General features: G+C 38.0%; 2 protein-coding genes across 3 annotated transcripts; one reads left to right on the forward strand and one right to left on the reverse strand.

Annotated features, from left to right (window-relative positions):
* The first annotated feature begins 599 nt into the window (after positions 1–599).
* On the forward strand, positions 600–6,249 carry LOC126964502 (endoplasmic reticulum chaperone BiP). The gene is made up of 3 exons (XM_050807664.1): positions 600–731; positions 1,278–1,412; positions 3,821–6,249. Exons 2-3 carry the CDS (start codon positions 1,294–1,296, stop codon positions 5,664–5,666), a joined length of 1,965 nt encoding a protein of 654 aa, XP_050663621.1. The 5' UTR covers positions 600–731; positions 1,278–1,293; the 3' UTR covers positions 5,667–6,249.
* On the reverse strand, positions 6,250–23,933 carry LOC126964526 (adenylate kinase 8). Of its 2 annotated transcripts, none has more exons than XM_050807703.1 (12): positions 23,864–23,933; positions 22,998–23,133; positions 21,557–21,642; positions 18,768–18,873; positions 17,571–17,755; positions 16,046–16,259; positions 14,914–15,038; positions 13,909–14,000; positions 13,162–13,235; positions 9,697–9,770; positions 9,270–9,357; positions 6,250–6,469 (listed from the first exon to the last, which is right to left on the reverse strand). In XM_050807703.1, the coding sequence occupies exons 2-12, from the start codon at positions 23,128–23,130 to the stop codon at positions 6,375–6,377; spliced, it is 1,272 nt and encodes a 423-aa protein (XP_050663660.1). In that variant the 5' UTR covers positions 23,131–23,133; positions 23,864–23,933; the 3' UTR covers positions 6,250–6,374. The 2 variants fall into 2 exon arrangements, with proteins under 2 accessions (XP_050663660.1, XP_050663659.1); XM_050807702.1 differs by lacking the exon at positions 23,864–23,933 and adding an exon at positions 23,526–23,698.

The raw sequence follows: 23,933 nt of genomic DNA on the forward strand, positions 1-23,933 counted from the left end.
AGCCCCAGAGGAATTGCAGATGAAAGTTATATTTAAATAATTGTAACTGATTCTGATTGTTTTTACACTTGTGGAAAACATGACATTGAGTTTTGGTTTTTAGGAATAACTGTGCCCCAGTTCCCAATACTAATTCAACGGCACTGAATATTCTTCCAGGCGTAACTCCTATCGCCCATCAGCACTACTTGTACTATTTTATATTCTTTGCCATCAGACAAATAGACTGCCAATTAGTATTCTGTTCTACATTGCGAATCTAGACAAAATTACTCAGTAAGTAGTCGTATTATTTACAACAAAAAACGAAATTATAGCGTTGCTAAGGTAGTAGATCTACCTCTACGTCAAAGAGTATAATAATATATAGCTCTACGTGTTGCAACTTTAGAATTAATTGCAATACACGTAATTTTGAAATTCGTTGAAATCGCGCCAAAACAGTTGTTATAAACGTGGGCCAATCACAAAACGCCAAGTAATAATACTTGGTCCAATGAACGCGAAACTGACAAAATGTCATCTCTCAAACGACCAATGGCGAAAGCACACGCTCAACACTAGCGCTAAATAATAACGTCGGCGGCGTGGACAAATTCAGTTTTCAACAAGATTCAGAGTAATAAGTTCTGTATTTGTCTGGCGAGTGACAAGTGATTAAAAATTGATCCTGGAGAAAGTACTATCATTCGTGAAAGTAATTTATTTTATAAGTGAAGAATAATTCATAGGTAACTATTTAATATTCTATTTTTAATTAAAATTATTAGTGCCAGAATCACTAACCTATTATCATGATCATTTTAACCAATTTTTCTTTGAATTTACATTCCTGACTTCTTATTTTGTAATTGAATAGTAGTATCAAGTATCTATTGTAGGTTTTACTGCAAAAAAGTAAATTCTTAGTCGCTAGAAATTTCTCGATGGAATCGATGGTTGACATTGCTCATACAGCTAGGGCACAGGCCGGTAAGTTGGCCTACTAAATAGTTAGCGGTGTACCGTTATTTACCGTTAAAGACTTTCCCTTTCAGCTACGCTACCGGATCATTGTTCTTATTAGGATTTAGAAGTTAGAACACGCAAGCTACAATTTTGATGACAGATGTGTATAATGTATGACGTGTCTCAACTCTCATCCAAATTCCACGCACCCATTGACATTCGCGTCATAATCTAGATTCTCTAGATTGTAGATCAATGAACTTATTATTTCCCGTCAGTAACATTAACCCCGTTGTTAATTTATTTATTTTTATGATCGATTGTTCCAGAAAGTAGTGTCACAAAATGCGGTGGTTTTTGCTAGCATTAGCTTGCGTCCTGGCGGTTTGCGCCGAGGAGAAGAAAGAAAAGGACAAGGAAATCGGTACCGTGATCGGTATTGACTTGGGTACCACATATTCTTGGTAAGTGTTTTTTTATTATTTATATTTCTGTCTAGGAACATCGAAATTCTGTCCGGTAAACCTGACTAATGAAAATTTTATGTAATAGGTATATCAGTAATACATAAATTTTAAATTGACTCCAGTATACTTTCTAATATTGATAAAATTCTATGTTTTTTGATGAAATTTGCTATATCTATAACACCAATATTTGGGTATATTGAAATAAATGAATTTTGCATACCTTCCTTCAATTAGCTAAATGAGAAAGTAATAAAATAGTTAGAGCAATAAATCAAATTATTTCATCACTATTATTCAGGGTTAGTCAGTCAAGTCTGAATATAAAATATTGTGAAAATTTTATTATTAGCCCGTTTTATTTATCACTATATATTCTATTATATCTATTCTTTGCTCAATGTTGGCTCATATTGATGAGAATAATTAATAGATCAGACATTTTTGATGATGTGGTTATCCAATGAAATGGTTTGCTGTGAATAACAAGAAAAAAAACTTTAAAAATTTGCTGTTATGTTAATTAATAGTTTAAAATTATTTAAAAAGTACACCAAATAAAAAGATATCTTACATTTAAAAAATGTATGCTTGCTGTATATAAATATAATATTATTGAGGTATTTTTAAGAATGCTTACAAGTAAAGATATGATTTAAACATAATATAAACAGCATATTTACTCATGCATGTAAAACAATTTTATAAAAAAAATCTATAATAAATAAATATAAAGAAATTCAATTTTATGCTTTATGTAGATATTTTTTATTTATTTTATAATTTAAAAAGATGTGATGAGTACATTGCATAGATATCATTTGAAGAATGTGGAATATAAGTCACACCAAACAGTAACCAAAAAGTAACAGCAATGTAAGGGTTTTGCATGATTGAATTGAGGATTTTGAGTTTATACAGAATAGTAAAATTTTTTTTTGGGAAATCTGTCTAAGCAAAAATGTTTGTTGTTTCTCCATAAAATGGATTAAAACAGTTTGAGTTCCTCCAATAATCTTGTCACGATGTCATTATATATGTAAAACACATGTTTCAATTCCGGGTGGTTCCTATGATTTGTATCTCAAAGGGGTTGATTTTAAATGTTTACTATGAATATATTTTTTTTTTTTTTTTGGATTTCTGCGTCGTGGCGATCTTGTTATTTCAAACAATAAGCCACTGTTTTGGCTGCATATATCTGCTGAAAGAGTCATCGTCGAGAGCCTGAAAATGATGTAAAATTACTTTGCATCAAACTCTCCATTTATATATTTATTATTGATATCTTTTACTAAGATTTGTGATATCATGTCTCTTAAGCCTGGTGAACTGGATGCCACCCTTTCCGCTCAAAGACTTGGCTAGCTCGTTGACATGTGTTGTTAGTTTGTCCTGGTATTTCAGGCTAGTTTGGGTTATTTCTTGCCGGACAGTTTTAATGCCGAGGTCTAGGTACATGTATTTGTGACTAATACACTGTGGGATACTGAACATGGTTCTTAATGTTTTGTTCTGAAATCTTTCTAGTATTTCGATATTACTATTACTGGCAGTCCCCCACAGCTGTATACCGTATGCCCATATTGGTTTTAGTATTGTTTTATAAATAAGCAATTTATTGTTGTCATTTAATTGTGAGTGCGGTCCAATTAGCCAATTAAGATTGCGTAGTTTTCCGTCAAGCTGTTTTCTTTTAGTCCAAATGTGCTTTTGCCATGTCAGTCTCCTGTCTAAGTGCATTCCCAAATACTTTGCGCTGTCTTCTTGTGGTATCATTTTATTATTCAATTTAACTATGAATATATTGTCGAAGCAGTAGTGAGGAACCTCTCTACACAGGAGCAAATTCAATTTTCACTTACAAGGAGCACACTCTTATGCTCCCTGGAACACTGCAATATTGTTTTATTATTATAATATTTTGTTTCACTTCATTAAGCACAAATATATGCAGTGTGGCTTCCTGCAATATTATAACAAGTTAGCTGAGAATGCTTAAACCTCTGACCTTAATTTAAGTTTGGTGATAGTTGTCATACACCACTTGAGTTATTCTTTAGTTACACATATGGTTCACAAGTGTCTGTAGTTTAGCATGGTTACCACTGTGCTCACGGTTTGATTCTTGTCCACGACATACCAAATGTGTTTTCAGTTTTCTAATTTTATTCACTTTATATGTTTGGCAATACTCTTGTGATTCCTCTGGTGTTAGCAGAGCTTATGAGCTGTGGTGATTATATAACATTAGGTGACTCATGTGTAACTATTTGGTGGCCTCTCTTTCATAAAAGAAACAACTTATTATAATGCAAAAACAACAGTTATATGTATGGGGTGGGTTAATACTCTAACTCATGGAAAATTATGTGTAATACAATTATTTTTTCTTTTGTCCACAGTGTTGGTGTTTACAAAAATGGAAGGGTTGAAATTATTGCCAACGACCAAGGTAATCGTATTACTCCGTCATATGTAGCATTCACTGCTGAAGGCGAGAGGCTCATCGGTGACGCCGCAAAGAATCAGTTGACCACAAACCCCGAAAACACTGTATTTGATGCAAAACGTCTGATTGGTAGAGAATGGACCGATAGCACTGTGCAACATGATGTAAAATTCTTCCCATTCAAAGTTGTTGAGAAGAACAGCAAGCCTCACGTGTCCGTCCAAACTGCACAGGGTGACAAAATATTTGCGCCCGAAGAAATCTCTGCTATGGTTCTTACAAAAATGAAGGAAACTGCTGAAGCTTACCTTGGAAAGAAAGTTACACATGCAGTCGTCACAGTACCTGCTTATTTCAATGACGCTCAACGTCAAGCTACTAAAGATGCCGGTGTTATCGCTGGTCTTAATGTTATGAGAATCATTAACGAACCTACCGCTGCTGCCATTGCATACGGTCTGGATAAGAAGGAGGGAGAAAAGAATGTCCTAGTTTTCGACTTGGGTGGTGGTACCTTCGATGTGTCTCTTCTTACAATCGATAATGGTGTATTCGAAGTAATTGCTACAAATGGTGACACTCACTTGGGTGGTGAAGACTTCGACCAGCGTGTCATGGAACACTTCATCAAACTGTACAAGAAGAAGAAGGGTAAGGACATCAGAAAAGATAACCGTGCAGTTCAGAAACTGCGTCGTGAAGTCGAAAAGGCGAAGAGAGCTCTGTCATCAAGCCACCAAGTCAAGATTGAAATTGAATCCTTCTTTGAAGGTGATGACTTCTCAGAAACTCTTACCAGGGCTAAGTTTGAAGAATTGAACATGGACCTGTTCAGATCAACCCTCAAACCAGTACAGAAGGTTTTGGAAGATGCTGACATGAACAAGAAAGATGTCCACGAAATCGTGCTTGTTGGTGGTTCTACTCGTATTCCTAAGGTACAACAACTTGTCAAGGAGTTCTTCAACGGCAAAGAACCATCCCGAGGTATCAACCCTGATGAGGCTGTCGCTTATGGTGCTGCTGTCCAAGCTGGTGTACTGAGTGGAGAACAAGACACTGACGCCATTGTACTTCTTGACGTCAATCCTTTGACCATGGGTATTGAAACAGTCGGAGGAGTTATGACCAAACTTATCCCACGTAACACTGTCATTCCTACCAAAAAGTCCCAAATCTTCTCAACCGCTAGTGACAACCAACACACCGTAACAATCCAAGTGTATGAAGGTGAGCGTCCCATGACGAAAGACAACCATTTGCTTGGAAAATTCGATTTGACAGGCATCCCACCAGCACCAAGGGGTATCCCACAAATTGAAGTAACATTTGAGATCGATGCAAACGGTATCCTGCAAGTATCGGCCGAGGACAAGGGTACAGGAAACCGGGAGAAGATTGTCATTACGAATGATCAGAACAGATTGACGCCCGAAGATATTGAGCGGATGATCAAGGATGCTGAGAAATTTGCCGATGAAGACAAGAAACTAAAAGAACGCGTCGAAGCTAGAAACGAACTAGAGAGCTATGCCTACTCCATCAAGAATCAACTTCAGGACAAAGAGAAGCTTGGTGCTAAAGTCAGTGAAGAGGAGAAAACCAAGATGGAAGAAGCAATCGACGCAGCTATTAAATGGCTTGAAGACAACCAAGATGTTGACTCTGAAGAGTACAAGAAGCAGAAGAAGTCATTGGAAGATGTCATCCAACCAATAATTGCCAAGCTTTACCAAGGTCAGGGTGGAGTACCACCACAAGGAGCGGGCGACGATGACGAATTCAAAGACGAACTGTAAGGAATAAGGACTATTAACGAGATATCATAGCCAAACGTGATCTCCGTAATGATACAGCCTACCTATAGTTACTGAAGGCGCGGTGTGCATAGTTCAATTCGCGGGTACCGAAGTGTTTGAGCTCGTGTTGTATATTTATTCGTGTGTATGAGTGTTTGGGATGTGTGATAGAAAAGCTAATGACTGACTTCTGTGTTTTTATCCTGACGTTGCAAAAGGGATGTAATTCAAAGCAGTTAAAAATGTTGTAACATTAGGTTAAAATGATAGATAAGTCACTGGTGATGAATCTGTTTGTATCAAATTCACCGCACATTACGTGTGATTGTTTTATATGTTGTAAGTTTTGTATAAATTATGCATTTTTAATTTTAATTGAGCAATGGTGTTGTACTGAGAGAGGAACCTGTTTATTTTTAATAGTCTTCCTCGATTATGCGTTTTAGTCTCTGCTTATACAGAGACAACCTCATTGTAATTGTAATTGTTTTTGAGACTGCTGAATTGTTAGTTCTTAAATAGCATTTTAATTATGTAGAAATATGAAAGAACCGAAGGAGTTAATAAAATTTTCTAATAAGTTTGTTTTCCTTTTATTTTTACTCTAAGCAGATTAAATCTAGCAATATCAATAAGCAACACATTAACAAGGCAAAATGAATGTTTTTTATTCCTTAGGCTTTCTAAATAGTCCAGTTTTTTTTTCTCTTAATCCCCGCGCACATTCCTCAGTTGGAAGCAACTCTCTATGTTGTAGGCGGGCGCTGCCATTATAGCTGCTTGCACTTTGACGAAAACTTGATCTGTAATCAGACAGAAAAAAAATCACTGTAGCATAGTGCTAACTGAATAAACCGACAGAAAAATACATTGAATTGATATACTGCAGTTAAATATCGAAAATCAGTCGGAATTTAATAAATACATACCTACAGATTACGCAAGAGTTGAACGAAAATCAGTCGGAATTTAATAAATACATACCTACAGATTACGCAAGAGTTGAATGCAGAGTTTAGGAATGCAATAGTGTTGCGACCTAATTATAATTGATGACCATATGGAGTATGCTATAAATTTTAACAATGCTTCAAGTTTGCCATCATTAAAATTTTTTCTCAATTCTTTCACAATTTTAACCTTATATCAACTTGGACTCAGGTCAGTAATTGTGAAAAAAACAAAGTAACACGGTATGTGGGATCGCAACTTTAGTATTAATGCAAAATGTAATAAAACACGGTAAGCGACGAATACTGTACTACGCTGTAGACGCGCGAGGCGAGGTGTGCGGACAGCGGGGGGAGATGCTCCCGCCCTTTACCCCAGGCGGCGACTGCACTCAACTCGTGCGATGACTGTATCGGAAAAAACAACATAGGTTTTATGATTTCGATATCTTACTTTTTGAATCAAAAAATGTCTAGCTGCAACGAGTTACATTGGTTATGCTGTTTGGATATCGACGAAAGTTGAGCTCAATGTTAGTTCTACAGTATAAAATATTTAATATTCGTTTTATGGGGAATGTGAATGGAACTGAAAGAGATATATCATTACGTAGTGGACGTAGGTATAGAGTAAATAAATCAAATCAAAATCAGTTTCACGTAGGTCACGGATATGACACTTATGAATGTCAAAAAAAATTAAATATTTTTCTTATTGAATCAACCGCTACTTCGTAAAGGGTTGAAGCTAATGAGGAAGTAACAAGAAACTCATTGCCATTCTTTTATATCAAGATTTACATTTACATCGATTTACAAAACATTTAAATTACGATATAATATACCTATAAAATGCAAAATGATGCAACAAACACACTCAAACGTCAAATAATCAATGTCTTACACGAGTAAGTCAAAAAAGTAAATGTAAATTTATACAAAAGTTATTGAGTACAGTAGCTGCATCATCCACATACACCATAAATAAATAAAGGTATTCTGTGAGCATCGAGTCTCCAGCAACAAGATCATCCTGCCACCATAAGCAGCGCCCGTTCACGAGCATGACGCATGAGCCAGCCATCGCCTCCCTCAACCATATTTTAGGGAAGGGGACGACCCGTCCCATGTCGCCGCCACAAGCAGTGACATTTAAGCGAGCATGACGAAACCTGTTACGAGAACTCAGAAAACAACAATAAAATAATCCTAATCTACATATGCAATACTCACCAAATACCTCTACTTACAATTTGACAATTCTGCTTAAACTTGTAACTAATTAATATTATATTTTTACCAACAGTAATCAAAGGCTCAATCCTTTAGGGTAATGAAATCAAAACCACCTTCAAGGAAATGACTTTTCTTTTTATATCCACCTCCTTTGAGGGTTGAGCTTTAATAAGAAGAAGTGGCAAGAAACTCTTTGTGACAATCACTCACTCACAAATCATTTCAGTCACAATATAAGTAAAGTGATGCAGCAATAATACTCAAACTACAAATACTCAAAAAAAATGTAAATTAATACGTAAAAACAAGAGCTATTGAGTACAGTCACGGCCGACTACTACTGTATCAACAATAATACTAGGCCATGGTACAGTAGATGCATCAATGACCGGACTGATGCCGACTAAACTCGGATACATACGCTTATATATTAAAAGTACACTCGATCACAGTGAAGGTACTTGTACGGAGAAAACCCCGCTGAAACTTGTATTTCGTCTGATATTGCAAGCACTTAGGTAATCCATTTTATTTGGTACAATAATACTTTTATACAGATCTTGCACCTTTTTCTTAGGTACGTCAGCAATACTACTGTAAAGTGCGCAACATGAGACTTTCTGTAACCGAGATTAAATGGAGCATATCTAATATCATTACATAAATGATGTTATATGAAAGTCGTCGGTATGATTTGCAAAATGATTTCGATTTGTGATATTTGATCAATAGACTATAGATAATTATCTAAGTTACTACTAACAACTATCTAACTTCATAGCTTTCACAATTATTATGAACGTTAGTCCTCGGAGCGTCAACTGACACTTCATATAATAAAAAGGCATTTTTTCTCAAGGGTTTCAAACCCACCAACCGCTGCTCGATATATAATTGACACTTGGTGAAAACTGATTGCTAATCATAATATCATTTACTGCTAGCTACTGTAGCAGCTGAGATAATGGGAAAGAATAACAGGCTCTAAAACAGCTGAGTACCAAATGATAATAAAACAATTGTTCGGGTTGATACCAGCGGATATTACGTCAAAATGCAAAATACCACCCCCATCACGTTGTCGTCTGGCATTCCAGAACCGCGCGTTGTGTAAGAAATTTCTTGCCTCGCACAGCAACTTTGTGGAATCAATTACCGGCAGCTGTTTTCCCGAAAGATTTCTCTGTTGTTGCGGATGTCCATGGGCGGTTGTCTCACCACTCCCCATCCCGCGAGCCTCTTGCCCGTTTGCCCCATCTATACATAAAAAAAAAATAGTCGAGCAGGGGGAATATCTAACTGGGACAGCTTAGACACAGCTTAATCTATTTACCCGTTCTCCTGCACGTTAAAACACGACCTTTGCGTTTCAGCACTCAATGTGTAAAAACAATAATATGTATATGCTGATACCCACCATTAGGTAAGTTACCATCGATCTCCACTGCTGTGATGCCGGCGGCAGCTCTCAGCTCAGCAAGCGACTCGGTGAAGTAAGTCTCCAGCTGGGTGACCATATTACATGGTTTGAACCAGATACATCATTATCATAAAGATCACTCTTAAAATTTCGAAAAAATACGCTTTCAAATGATAAATATTTTTTTAATGACAAAACAATGTCTGTCGGGCATTGCAATGTATTTATGTTATGATGAAATGTTAATAAAATAGGCCTGCAAATGTTGCAACTTAACAAATTATTTAAAACTGAAATGCCCACAGCAAATCGGATTGGATGTTTTCTAACGTAGCAAGATTATTTTAAATGGCGTTATGCTAATTTAGTTTTTAACTTATAACACATAATATAAATGATATATATACAACAAATATATAAATACCTCGGCATCCAGTGGTGCCAGATCCTCAGCGCGCGGCATCACTCTTGGCGTGCTACCCAGCGGCATTTCTTGACCTTTCGAAACAGTTAAAAAATAACTGGAACTGGATCTCTGTATATGGACTACAATAAAAATATTTGCGAATATAACTGGTGATTCTGCAGATTTAGAGACTTTAACCCTTTAATCTGTTGACTAGACCCTTTCATATATCTCTACATCGCAAGTCAAAGCGTCTTAATAATAAATATAAAAAAAAACATTGTATCAATACCAGATAACTAGTTTTATTTTATATTATGTACATAGTACTTATTTTTCATTTAATTCAATTTAAGTATTGTACTAAGTGGTATTTAGCTGCAAATAAAATATTCGTATGAGGGGAGGCTCCTTTGCACAGGATGCCGGCTAGATTATGGGTACCACAACGGCGCCTTTTTCTGAAGTGAACCAGAAATGTGTACTTATGCATTACTGTGTTTCGATCGGAAGGACACCGTAGCTAGCGAAATTACTGGGCAAATGAGACTTGCCATCTTATGTCTCAAGTTGACGAGCGCAGTTCTAGTGCCGCTCAGAATTTTTGGGTTTATCAATAATCTTGATCGCCGCGGCATTGTTATGGGCAGGGCGTCTCAGTTACCATCAGGTGAACGGCCTGCTCGTCTCGTCCCCTATTTTCATAAAAAAAATTGGTTCAATCTCCTCGGGATAACATAGTACGCGATCTTATTTATATATTGGTCTTGTCGTACACTTCAATAATTACCAATCTAAAGTATTATCAATTGGAGTCTGCTTGCTGACGTCACGTAGACGGTTTTGTCCATAGATTTATATGTCCTTACTAGCGGACATGACAGCCTGATAATACGGATCGAATTTTGATTTGTCAATGTGTGCGATAGCTAAATAAGAGAACTACAGACAAGCGTTGACTGGATGTTTACTACATGTCCATCAAAATCGGTTACAGCATAGATAGATTCGCTTTCCTTTTCTATCTTGCCGTTGCTCCATTAGAGATTTTCTTCTCCCTCGCACGCATTATATTTTCACCTCTCCAGTACGAAAAGGGCGCTATTGCTACGTGAAAACTCGCAGCAAAAACACTCTTTGCTGCCAGCTTGAGGCAAAGTGATTTAAATTTCGAACCACACGTGACCATACCTATTTTAACCTAGCGTATTATCTCATTGTCACAAAAATTTATAGGTATGTTACTTATCGAAATTTAGATTTATAAATAAACATTCTTACATATTATCTTAATTGTTTCTCTTACTATATATAACCTATAACGCTTTTCTCGCTAGTCGAGGTGAAAGGTTGTGTTTCACACGAGAGCAAATTTTTTTTGTCTCGTGCCTTTACATCACTACTAGTCTATATTAGAAACACTCGCTACGCTCGTGATTCAATTCTAGACTACTTCGCCAATTCGTGATTTAAAGTCAGCACTTGCAGCAAAAAATAACTTTGCTCACTTGTTGAACAAATAACTATTGTTTATGTATACACTAATGTTTCCCAATTCTACCTGGGCCCGATAATTTTCATACTGCCCCTTCGTGACCCACTTAATGCATTAGGTAAAATAATATACCTACATTTATTATTAATATTATTATTTTTATGGAAAATGAGAACAAGTGAGCGTACGGGTGGTGTTAAGTGATCACATCCACCAAAAATCGCTTGCAACACCAGAGGAATCACAGGAGCGTTAGACGTGCGCGTTTTATTTGAAGGTATCCATGTCGTATCGTCCAGGAAACACCGCACAAGGAAGCTCTATTCACAGCTTTGTAGGACGTGGAAGAAAGCTTATTAAAAAGGTACAACGTACTTTGGTATCGCTTATTTAGTATCTTAATTTTAGTGCAAACTAAGGAGCTGCTGCTTCTTTACCAAATAATTCAATTTCGCGGTAAACGATGGAAGCTTTATCCTATAGTTTTTTTTAATTTGGCGGGAATGTTTCGACCCGGTATTTTTTTGATTACCCTGTACCGGGTCGCGACCTGGCAAATGGGGAACAATGCACTAGTATATTGTAAGTTTATAGTTTCGTCCCGTTATCATGGCATCATAGTTATTATGGCAGACCGCGTACTTAGTTATCAAGTAAGTTATCCTTTAACCTGTAAGATTTTAGGCGACTTTTAAAACTAGTGGTGAGATTGTCTGCCCCACCTTAGATCCAGGAGAATATTTTCTAGATACGTAAAATATAACAAACAACCTTTATCCCTTTGTGACCCCAGTATGAGCAAATCTGAAACAATAAGGCGCCTACTACACGCACATACTTCACCTAGCTTGGTTTGCAAAGGCTTCTCGCTCGGACATACTGAACACGGACGCTGCTACCACACAGCATATTTAAGTACACGCAAATTTATTTCTATTTAGATATCGATTGAGAGGGGCCAACCAAAATATCTCTTACGTGAATAGGTAAGGATGGCGTTTTAACGCATGTATCTTTAACAGTTTTACTGTTAGGTATCTTGCACATTGTATCCATCTAGGTTTCTATATAAGCAGAAAATACTTATTTCCAGAACCAAATTCAGTATATCCTATCTGCCTTTTGGCACAAATTTTATCTGAACTTTGGCCGTTCATAATGTACCTACCTTCTTATAAATTGCAAAAACTAAAAGTAAAGAAAACATTACAATAGAAAGAAGTTTAATTGAATTTCTGAACACTACTTTTTGTTCAATGTTATAATTTTTCTTTTGTTTATCGCGGTATGCGTTGAATTAAAAAACATGGTTTTCGACCATATCTGCGTTGACGATAGTCAAGTTACACCGGGAAGGGTGCTCTTAACAGCTATGCAGTAAATGTTAAACTTGATATCTGAAATGTTTTGTTTTTCATATTCTTTAATTTAATTATCTACTTAGATGTTCAAAATGATAGATACCCATTTTTTAATAAAAGTTTCGGACTTGCCCACCTACATAATGTGATTAAACAAGATTAATTAATGAATATGTACTTATATACAACTTATATAATGAATTGAAAGATTTACCGTTCAAAGTGTTTAAAAGAAGACTGCATCAGTGGTTAACAAATAAGTGCTTCTATAGTTTAAATGAATTTTTCAATACAAAATGAATTAGTCTATTTGATAATATTATATGTAAATTAATATACTTTTATGACATTGAATTTGTTAATATTATACATAGGCACTAAATGAATTATTAAGTTATTTACGTCTCATATTATAACATCTTAAAATTTTATTTTATAAATATTAATGATATCATTGTGAAATCCGACATGTTTCGGTATAACAGTACGAGTAGTGTTTAGACAATTTTGTAACATATTTTGCATGTCAATTGACGAAACATATTGGATTATCCATTATATTGTTAACATCTTAAGAACAATGTTTCCTGCAAATAAAATTTCATTTCATTTTATTACACGCCTCACCTGTGCACCAGTCGACCCCGCGGATCGTGGCTCGCTCTTTGCACACCTTCCGGGTTACATTCAGGAATATTATTCTGAAGCCAAATGAATTTATACTTTTAAATGGGAAAGCACAACGCTGCCGACTACATGGCTGGGTAGATACGGGCCGACTACATGGCTGGGTAGATACGAGCGGGTACGTGCCGCACTCGGGTAGAAAGGCCCTAATTTAACCATCGTTTTAACGAGAAACTAACCTAACCTAACCTAACCCAACTATTAGCTTCTAGGGTTAAATATTGAGATTAAAGCAAGATGTAGGTTACCTACTTCGTTCATAGCGTAACCATTTTTTCCCAATGGCTCTCCCTATCCCACACTCCCACTTCTTTATACAGGACGCCGGGATGGGTACTACAGTGGCGCGTTTTTCTGGTGTGAAGCAGTAATGTGCCAGAATGATTGTGTTTCGGTCTGAAGGTCATAGCTAGTGAAATTAATGGGAAAATGAGACTTAACATCTTATCTCTCGAGGTGACAGAATTTTTGGGGTGGAAAACCCCATCAATCCCCCAGAATCCTGAGTAGCACTGCATTTTAATGGGCAGGACGTATATTGACACGTGTTCATTTAGTTGATCGAAATAGTACCATCAACTGAACGTCTCGTCTTCCGTCCTCTTATTTTCATAACAAAAAATTGATGTTATAAGAGAAGAAAGGGAATGACTACTGCTAATGGATGATAACTAATTAAAAACTAACCGGTTCGGAGGTGTGTGCATCAAGTCGAGGAGTTCAAAATCAGTGCCGGTAGCTGGGTATCCGATCAAGACCCAACCGCGCTCGATGCAGTCCTGGGCAGAATTATTGTACATATTATAACAGTAATATTAGACTAATAAGATAAAGAGGTTAGATTTCTGTTTTTGTACTAATAGTACAAGATCCCACTGCTCGATTCTGCAGGGAGTATGCAATGTATTAACGATAGCTTGCCTATAAAAAAATTGGCCGCACTTAGCTGTAGGTAATTAATTTTAGTGCCTAACATTAATTTTCTGATGTAAATTGTAAGTATTTGCAACTATATGATTTTTTTATAAATTGTACGTCATTATAAACGAAATTATGGAAAGAATTAAAAAAAAATATGTTTGCCAGCTCTCGGTCACCTGCAACATTAGGGTTGCTAGGTGTAAACAGGTACATTATTGTTGATAATTTACACTCAACTAATTTTTTGTTATTTTAATACAAAATTGAAGTTTTTTTTTTACTATCTACGATAAGTGGTTATATGGTTGCCAGATAGAAAATGGCCGCAAGCAGAGCATCAGCTGAGAGCTGCAGAGCTGTAATGTTTAAAACAAGTTGATGTTCAAAATGTCTGAATTTGAAAGAATTGTATATTTATCACTCTCGTCAAAATGGTGCCTAAAAGAGACAGCAGTCAGATTGATCATTGGTAGCGTCGAGACGTCATTGAGACGTTTTCCAGAACATTGATTTCCGAGCCAAGATTTTTTTTATTCCAATAAGGGTTGAGACGAGCCGGACCCTCAGCTGAAGGTAATTAATACGCCCTGACTTGAGACATAAGATGTAAAGTTTAATTTGCCCAGTAATTTCACTAGCTACAGCGCCCTTCAGACCGAAACACAATAATGCTTACACATTACTGCTTCACGGCAGAAAAAGCATTTTGTGCAAAGAGCCCCACTGGTAGGTACACTACACTTCTCCCCCTCCAAAAATACAACACGTCACCTTTTGCAATATGCGACGACGCACAATCTCGGCTCGAAGCTGCACGCTGACTCCGACATTACGGATCTTGTGGCCAACATCGTCCTTCCTGGCTTTTGCTTCGTTGTACAAATCGTTGAAATGCACTGCGGTCATATTTATGTCATTTCACATCTTTATGGATAAGCTGGCCACCACGGAACAAACATTGGGCCTTATGGTAAGCGATGGTCCACGCCCGTTGCCTAAACATAACCTTTAAATTTCAATGTCTTATAGTATTATTACAAATGTATTATATCTGATGCCCGCAACTTCGTCCACGTAGACTCAAGGGTTTTTGAAAAAAAAAATCGGTTCCCATTTTCTATTCCGTTCCCAACATAGTATATGAATCTTATTTCGAGGAAGATTGCTGTGGCAAATAAAGCCTACTATTGGTATAGTTATAGCTCATCGACGTGAATACAGTTTTTCACAAATACCAAGGGAGCCATGGATTTTTCCGGGATAAAAAATAGCCTATATCGTTTCCCTAGTCTATCGCTGTATCAATTTTCATCAAAATCGGTTCAGTAGCTCCAGCGTAAAAGCGTAGCAAACAAACTTACATTCACATTTATAATATTAGTAGGAACATCTATAATGGTAACCATTTTACTAAGTAGAAAGAATGAATCGTATAACTATTGAAGGTACATAAACTAGTCGATGGACAATACATTTAAAAAGTTAAAAAAGGCATGCACATTAATCACGTATATTTCTTCTGAATATTTCTTCCACTCGGAAAATAGTTGCGCAACAATGAAGACGTGAAACTAATCTTTTAATCAGCAAGGATCGATCCTATGACCCATTTACCTGTAAACTGTAAATATAGTTTTAAGAGTGACAATGAGTTTCTTGCCATGTCTTCTCATTAAAGGTCAACTTTTCAGAAGTGATGGTAAAATCTTTGATATTGTGTCATTTTGACCTAATTTAATAAATGATTTTTCATTCATAACTCTGGACCAACTTTAGACACTAATATTCAGGCGTCTAATAGATGTCCCACTAGCATAGGACGAGCAGGATTGCGCTAAGCTAAACTATTTAAAGAAATTACCATAAAAATTATTGAGAACATATGAGAATCGCAATAACTTACGGTAAACAAGACCAAAATGTTTAGCTGCCATTTTGCCTTGAGTGCGCCTGCCAGAACTCCGCGGCCCTATCAGTATCACGCGGTACACCCCCGGGGCTCCTACCGCTTGGAGCCCCTGACCTGGTCCTTGGGCCCCAGCCGCGCAGGCTCGTATAGCGTTGCAACACTTAGCTGATATTTTCTCGTGATCGTCTTCGGATTCGATGTATACTTCCTGAAACATTAAAACTTTCCTTTATCCTATAATGTCAGATGTATCACAATAATGTTTTTAGAGTTTTATTAGAGTTTTTCTTTCAGTTAAAAGTAAGTGCTGTGAAATCTTTGAAACAGATTCGTTGAAACAGGCTCCAACCTTCTTGTACCTAAGCAGCGCGTGAAAGAGTTGCTATCCGGTCAATTCTTTTAATCACGGCCCAATGAAAGTTTTTAAGTTCAGAAAGTGTCTTTCCAGTCAGAGTACCGGGGAATGGAGGCAGTGTCTGTCCATGGTCATAATAATTATTCGAGCTAGAAATAAAGAGATTTATTGCGAGTTTGTCTGTGCTTTATACGAGTATTTACTAGGATACACTTAGAATTAACAGCTTGTAAAAAATCCAATAAGTTTAGAAAGTGCCCAGAGCATGTGATCAGAGAGGTAACTCAACATTTACAAACAAAGTCTAACGACCGAAGTCATACGAATAGGTAAGTTATAAATTAGTTGGTATTATAAAACTTCAGTATATCTATTTCTTCATTGAGGTCGCTTGTTTTGACACATATAACTAACCTAACTAACCTATTCATTTTATTACAGTTTTAACAGTTAAATTAAGATTAATATATTGAGCGTTTAATCTCCTAAGAGGAGATATATATATATATATTATAGTAAAATAACCTCTTGATTAGGTAACCGGGGATTGTGGCTCTTATGACATTACCGAAATATCGGGAGTTTAACGAGACCTAAGTGCAGTGAATAACTGCTAGGTTTTCTATTCTGTGCGCTCTAGACTCGCGCGCCATTCTTTCTGTAAATTCACGCCTCGATTCGCGGTGTGATCTTCGAGTTGGATGGATGACAACGACGTGATTGCTTCTGCTAATGTGACGGAATGTGCTATAGCGTACTATAATTAATTATTATCTTACATTCAATCTTATGTTCCTTGCGTTTATTGCCTGCCATAGTAATAAATCTGATTGATAGAACTCAATCACAGTTGGCTCAAGTTCATTCTTTCATATCGAACCTACCCATTTAAAAAAAGACGCAAGGTCGCGACGGCGTCTTATACGCCACTGTCCCAGTGTGCCTATTATTAATACTGAAAGTGTTATGGCTTTCGAGCGATTGAATCAAGCGCCAATTCTTTGTCGCAAGGGAAAAAAGTGATGCAGAACCAAGAATGAAAGATATGTCGCGCAGCGCGAACGCGAAGACGCGAAAACAGAAACCATCAACACTAGCAGTTTTCGCGTTTTCGCAGCCTTCACGCCACGAGTGTAGAGCGCGCATTAGAACTGAGACAGAGACCTTCAGAGTAGATTTATAAACAAACTTGAGGCCCTCTATGTCCTGCTGGAAGAAGGAGCGCGCGGGAGTCCGAGGGTCGTGTACAGGAGGCGCGGCTGCAGGGGGCCGGGTCAGCAGCAGCGTCACGGTGGGCAGCACCCCGTCTTGCTGCAGGCAGCGAGCCTCGCGGACCGAGCACGGGTGATCTGTTACAAGAGAAGGAGTGGAACATCATGTTACACCTTTTTCTTAGTGCGCTACTCACAAAATTCGACTCGTTGTTAATGGTGCTTGGATTGTACCACCTTAAAATAGTTGGGTTCTACAGTTTAAAATATAATATATAATTATATCTTGGATTGTACCACCTTAAAATGGTTGGGTTCTACGGTTTAAAATATAATATTTAATTATATCATTTTCTTTGATAAAATAATTAATTAAAATAAGAAGACTACAGCAACTGTCTACTCCAAATGTTATGAGGGGCTGCTGAAATTGAGGGTCTCGACTCATGAGTAGCTCTAGTAGCGAACGTAAACAAAAATTTTTAACGCAAACTCATAATATTACTGTTTATACTGTTTATATGTAGTCTCAAAAAAAATTATGAACATCAAGATTACATTTCAGTAACCTGCAGCGACCACTATCGCGTGGTGCATGAAAATAGTCTTATTTGACTTTATCTAGTTTATTTAAAACATTATGAATAACATATGAAAAAAACTACAATTATTTACAATTATTTTACAATCGGTAATCCAAGAAGTCGAAGGAACCCTCCCGCCAGACAGACTGTCATCGTCTCGGCAATTTAGAGGGTAGGAACAGTCTACTCTCTACGGCGTGCGTAGATTTCGAGGACCGCGTCCATGTAAACGCGTGTGTCCACAGATCCCATAGTAGTAACGCAGAAACGGATCATCCCATGGGCTGCGTTTAAACGGCAATTAACGATGTGCTTGCACAGATCTCCTTCGCTTAAATCGTAATCTTGCGTTACTTCAACCGCATAATAACAAATGACTTGGGTCGTGAACCACAACTACACTGGACGATCTGTTCACGTTTGTGTTTTGAAGATATTTTGCAGTAGTTAATCCCAATAATGCTTTAATTAATATGATTTTGACGGGCATAAAGATTGAGAGACGTTGATCCATACCACACATATTATTGTATAAAAGAACTTTGAAGGCATAAAAAAATTCTCACCAAACATAAGCCAACCCGTTAGAGGCACGGGATCCTTGAGAGTTAGCATTTTGGTAACCTCTGACATTATTTCCGGAGGGATACACCCCGGCACGTAGCTATCATGCTGAAGAAAATTTTCAATGTAGGTAAGTATATAAAAAACTTTAACACTCGATCGTACTTTTAATGGAACCAAGAATCGTATGAAACTTGTGGCACTTTCATCTAATTTTTAGCACCAGAGGAATTGCGAGAGAGAATTTGCCCTGTGCTTCCCCGGGGCGTGATAAGAATAGGGAAGTCCCAGGCCCTAGGGTGTCGTAAGAGGCGACTACGGGCTTATTGAAAGTGGGAGAGTCACGCTGCCGTCTTTTGACGTCAGCACAATCGGGCCAGACTCGTCCGGGCTACTTACCACACTCGCACAGAATACCGGAGTGAAGTAGCGGCCTAGTGCCGCTATGTTTCGCATAGGTTAGTGTCGAGGACCGGAGGCCATTGACGACGTGCTTGCACAGATCCCCTCCGCTGAATCGTAGTCTTGGGTGATTTCAACGGGCACAGTGCCGAATGGCTTGGATCACGTACCACAGACTACGCAGGGCGATCTGTGCATAATTTTGCATTGGCGTATGGTCTGTCCCAATTGGTTGAGTCGCGGCTCCCAAAAGTGGAAAGCCACATGCCATCCTTATTAGATCTTCTGCTGACTACACATCCCGATAGTTACCAGGTCTCTGTCGACGCCCCTCTCGGAACGTCCGATAATTGCCTGGTCAGGAGTGTAGTGCCCATCCGACGTCAACGTCGCAGACCACCAGCGACCCGCCGCGTTTAGCACTACAAGTCAGCAGATTGGGATAGGATGCGTTCCGTTTTTGCATCCTACCCTTGGGGCAAGGTTTGTTTTCCTTCGGATGATCCTAGTGCCTGCGCCGTTGCAGTAGCCGATGTGATACTGCAGGGCATGGATATTTTTATACCAAGCTCTGTAGTACCGATCGGTGGCAGATCACAGCCCTGGTTCGATGCGTCAGTTAAAGCAGCACCTGACTGCAAAAAACAGGCGTTTCGAAATTTGGTTGCGGCGCTGGGCTCAACCATGCCTCCAGATTTTTCAAGCGGCAAATCGCCCGTGCGGCCAGTAGCTTTCCAGTCACCCGACCGGATCACGCAAGTTCTGGTCGTTGTCGAAAGCTGCTCTTGGTAACTTCAACCAGCCGTCCATGCCGCCGTTGGACATGAGGAATGACACCCTGGCCCATACGGCAAAAGAGAAAGCCGAAAATCTCCTGTGCACTCTTTTTGCCTCCAAATCGACTCTTGACGACAACGGAAAAACACCGCCGACCATCCCGCGGTGTCAGAGCTCCATGCCTCAAGTACAGTTCAGATAAAAACTGTTCGGCGAGCTCTGTTTTCGTTGGACGTCAGGAAGTCGAGCGGGCCGAATGGCATTTCTCCAATCGTGCTTAGAACGTGTGCCACGCGAGAAACTTGTATCTTCTATCGAGTCCTCTCTTGAGAAGGTCGCGGAATGGGGTAAATTGAACCTTGTCCAATTTAACCCCCAGAAGACTCAAGTTTGCGCATTTACCACAAAAAAAAACCCCATTTGTCGTATCACCGCTCTTCGGCAACATTTCCCTTAAAGCCTCGCCTAGTATCGGAATACTGGGTCTCGAAATCTCGAGCGATAGCCAATTCGCAGGTCTGGCCACACAAGGAGTATAGCTGTCATCTCTGGTCTGGCGCACCCCAGTATCAGCTCGATCCATTTGACCGCGTGCAACGCAGAGCAGCTCGAATTGTCGGGGACCCAGTGCTCTGTGAACGGCTGGATCACTTGGCGTTGCATAGAGACGTCGCTTCATTGTGTGTCTTCTACCGCATTTATCACGGGGAGTGTTCCGAAGAGCTGTTTAACCTGATTCCTGCCGCCTTCCACCTTCGCACGACACGCACACAAGTTAAGATATCATCCTCACCATCTGGATGTGTGGCGGTCCCCCACAGTGCAGTTTTCAAGGAGCTTTCTTCCACGTACTACAAAACTGTGGAATGAGCTTCCCTGAGCGGTGTTTCCGGGGCGCGTACACCTTCCTTAAAGGCCGGCAACGCTCTTGTGATTCCTCTGGTGTTGCAAGAGAATGAAGGGGGCGGTGATCACTTAACACCAGGTGACCCGTACGCTTGTTTGTCCTCGTATTCCATAAAAAAAGAGAGATTTAAAGTAAGTAAGGATATTACTTTCTTGAAACGACTCCTGAAAAATTGAAAATATTTACGATATTTCCGCCCTAGTTCTTAAAAATATGGATTTATGCATCGGGAAGTCCTATGCCCTTCACTACGGTAAATATTTGCTGGATCTATGATTCTTTAGGCGGTGAAATTTTTTGGACGATGCGTTACCTGCGACAAACTTAGCGACGTGTTATTATCTCAAATCTGAAGCTTATAAAATCAGTCAAGTGTATCCAACCTCCTAAGCATTGAAACACAACACCCGCCTGGAAATTTCCCGTATAGTTATATAGTTATATATATAGTTTATATATACCAATAATACTGCAGAAAGATTGGTAAAACTCTAAACCTTCGGCAATGTTTTAGTAGCAATGGAGGAAAAAATATACATAAAAATTTTGTTAAGTTATATTATGAAGCTTAATTGCCCGTGGATGAATCAATTTATATTTACCACCACCAAAAAATAATTCTTATTCTCTAGCACAGCGAATCAATCGGTTCGAAAAATTGCGGTATTCATTAGTCGACCAATCTACGCACTAGATAATCGTTACCTTCTCATATCGATCCATAATGCATCGTCGAGTGATCACAATAAAGCCAATAGCTTTGATCAAGTCTCGAACTAATCGTTTTTTATCTGAAAGTTAATGTTTATGATAATATTTGCTATGTTTTTTATGACAGTAAGAGACGATATGAGCAGGACGTTCAGTTGATGGTAGTTGATACGCCTTGCCCATTACAATGCAGTCTTGCTCAGGATTCTTGAAAAACCCAAAACTTATGAGCGGCATTACGATTATTACCCTCGTCACCTTGAAACATAAGATGTTAAGTCTCATTTGCCCAGTAATTTCACTAGCTGCGGCGCCCCGACACAATAATGCTTATTATTTATATACATTACTGTTTCACGGCATAAAAAGCAATAAAAATAAAAGGCTACAAAAAAATTATGTGCAATGTAAAGTATTTGCCTCTGGAATAAAGCCAGTCTTTGTCTTGGGTGGATTGAATCCCTTGCTTCACTTAGAAGTTAACTCTAGGGTCCTTCGTTACGCTCATGGTCTAATATGACGCCCATGACGTAATACAGTGCTTTAATCCCTTGGTGTATAATCTACTGGACACTTTTACTTCAGTCACAACTTATTTAATTATTAAAAATTAAAAATGTTATATTTTCAATTACAAAACTAGAAGGAAGCTTAAGTAGATGACGGACTCAAAGCAGACAGGCCTATCGCTGTGTACCACGCGCCCTCACTCCGCCTTAGGTATTAATTCCAGACAGACAGAATAATGTATAATAACATTACCGTGTTTTGCTGGGTGTGTGCCATTGACGTACAATACACATTTAGACTCACAATCACGCTCAAAATTGTCTGAAGCAAAGCTCTGCGTACGCGTCTATTAGGAAAAGTTTCCAGTTTTCGTTCAGTTGTGTTTCAACCGCGCTTTGAACGCAATGCCACGCAATGACAAAGTGTTCAGGGAAAAGCTCTCCAAGGAGTTTCATTTTTAAACATTTTGCTAAATAATTACATTTCAATCAAATAAAACAAAATGTTCTTGCCTTGTGTTCGGGTCCGTCTCGCGCGTGACGTAGTGCTACTACTTCTAATTAGCGTATACAAAAGACTTTGTACATTACTACCACGAAATAAGGTGTTAATTTGAATGAATGATTTAATGCTATCTGTGTAAGTTATATATATACGTATACGTATACAACGCCGCTCGCACATTTTTGACGACCTTTTAATGCGATTGCGAGTCTTGTTGTTTATTGTACGTCAATGGTGTATGCACTCTTTTTCTAAGGTATCCATATCATTTTAATTTGGAACCTTTTAAGGAAGTTCATTTCACAGTTTTGTTGTATGTTTTATAAGATTACTATCGATGAACCCCACATCCGGATATGGTGAAAGTAATTTTTAACTAAGATTTGGAACTAAGCTTTTTATATAAGGAGACAACAACTACCAATTTGCAGTTCTGGAGAAACAAGAAGGATAACTCTGTCTATGTCCTGGCTGTAGTGCAAGTGTTGACCAAGAAATATCTTCATGTGCTTTAGATGGTCCTTCGGTAAATTTATTACTAAGTCTCGTAGCATGTCCTGGAAAAAGTGGACTTAAAGAGAATAGTGGAATTTCTTCTAGCTACCTAATGCATCTAGCAGGGTAAAATTACAATTTAAGTAGGAGCCTACATTCATAAAATTAAGACTGCGAACCTCGCGTTGTGTTGAAATTGCGATTTGTAATTAATAAAATAAAATATTTTTTTGGATGGTCAAGCACTATTTCAAATCAGTATTCATCTCCTCAAATGCCTCAGACCTCAGAAGAACGGGGGAAAGAATTTCAACGGGAATTACCTATTCACCTCGATCATTATTATTTGATTTTATTAAATTTAATAAGGGATTATAGCATAAGTTATTAACTACTACCATAAAAAATAATTGTAAAATGGAGTTGTAAAGAATAATGTTGAAATTTGTCTCACTTTAAATAATTTATAGATTCGGTACTTTTCAAGGAAGGGCAAAAATGTTTCCGGCATTTCAAGAGGTCTCTTCGTTGCATCGGTCTCAGTCATTTTCTTGTTTAGAATTTTAATGAATATATGAAAAATGTTTATTGTAGCAATGATAAAAAAAATATTATTTGAAATCTTTATGGTACCGATACAATCAAAGAGAATTTAAACACAACGTTCCAAAGAGAATTTAAACACACATTCATTACTTAAAATTTTTATCGGTACTCTAATTCTACGCAACTCTATGGTATTCCGTTTTTAGATTTTTTTATAATGGCTTTGGAAATAAGTTCTAGACTTACTTCAAGCAACTATCCATCTCTACTCTGTGCTTCAAGTAATAGGATCAGCTTATTACCAGCATAATTAGGG

This window comes from Leptidea sinapis, chromosome 5 (assembly GCF_905404315.1).
Source record: "Leptidea sinapis chromosome 5, ilLepSina1.1, whole genome shotgun sequence".
In the NCBI taxonomy this organism is placed as follows: Eukaryota; Metazoa; Arthropoda; class Insecta; order Lepidoptera; family Pieridae; genus Leptidea; species Leptidea sinapis.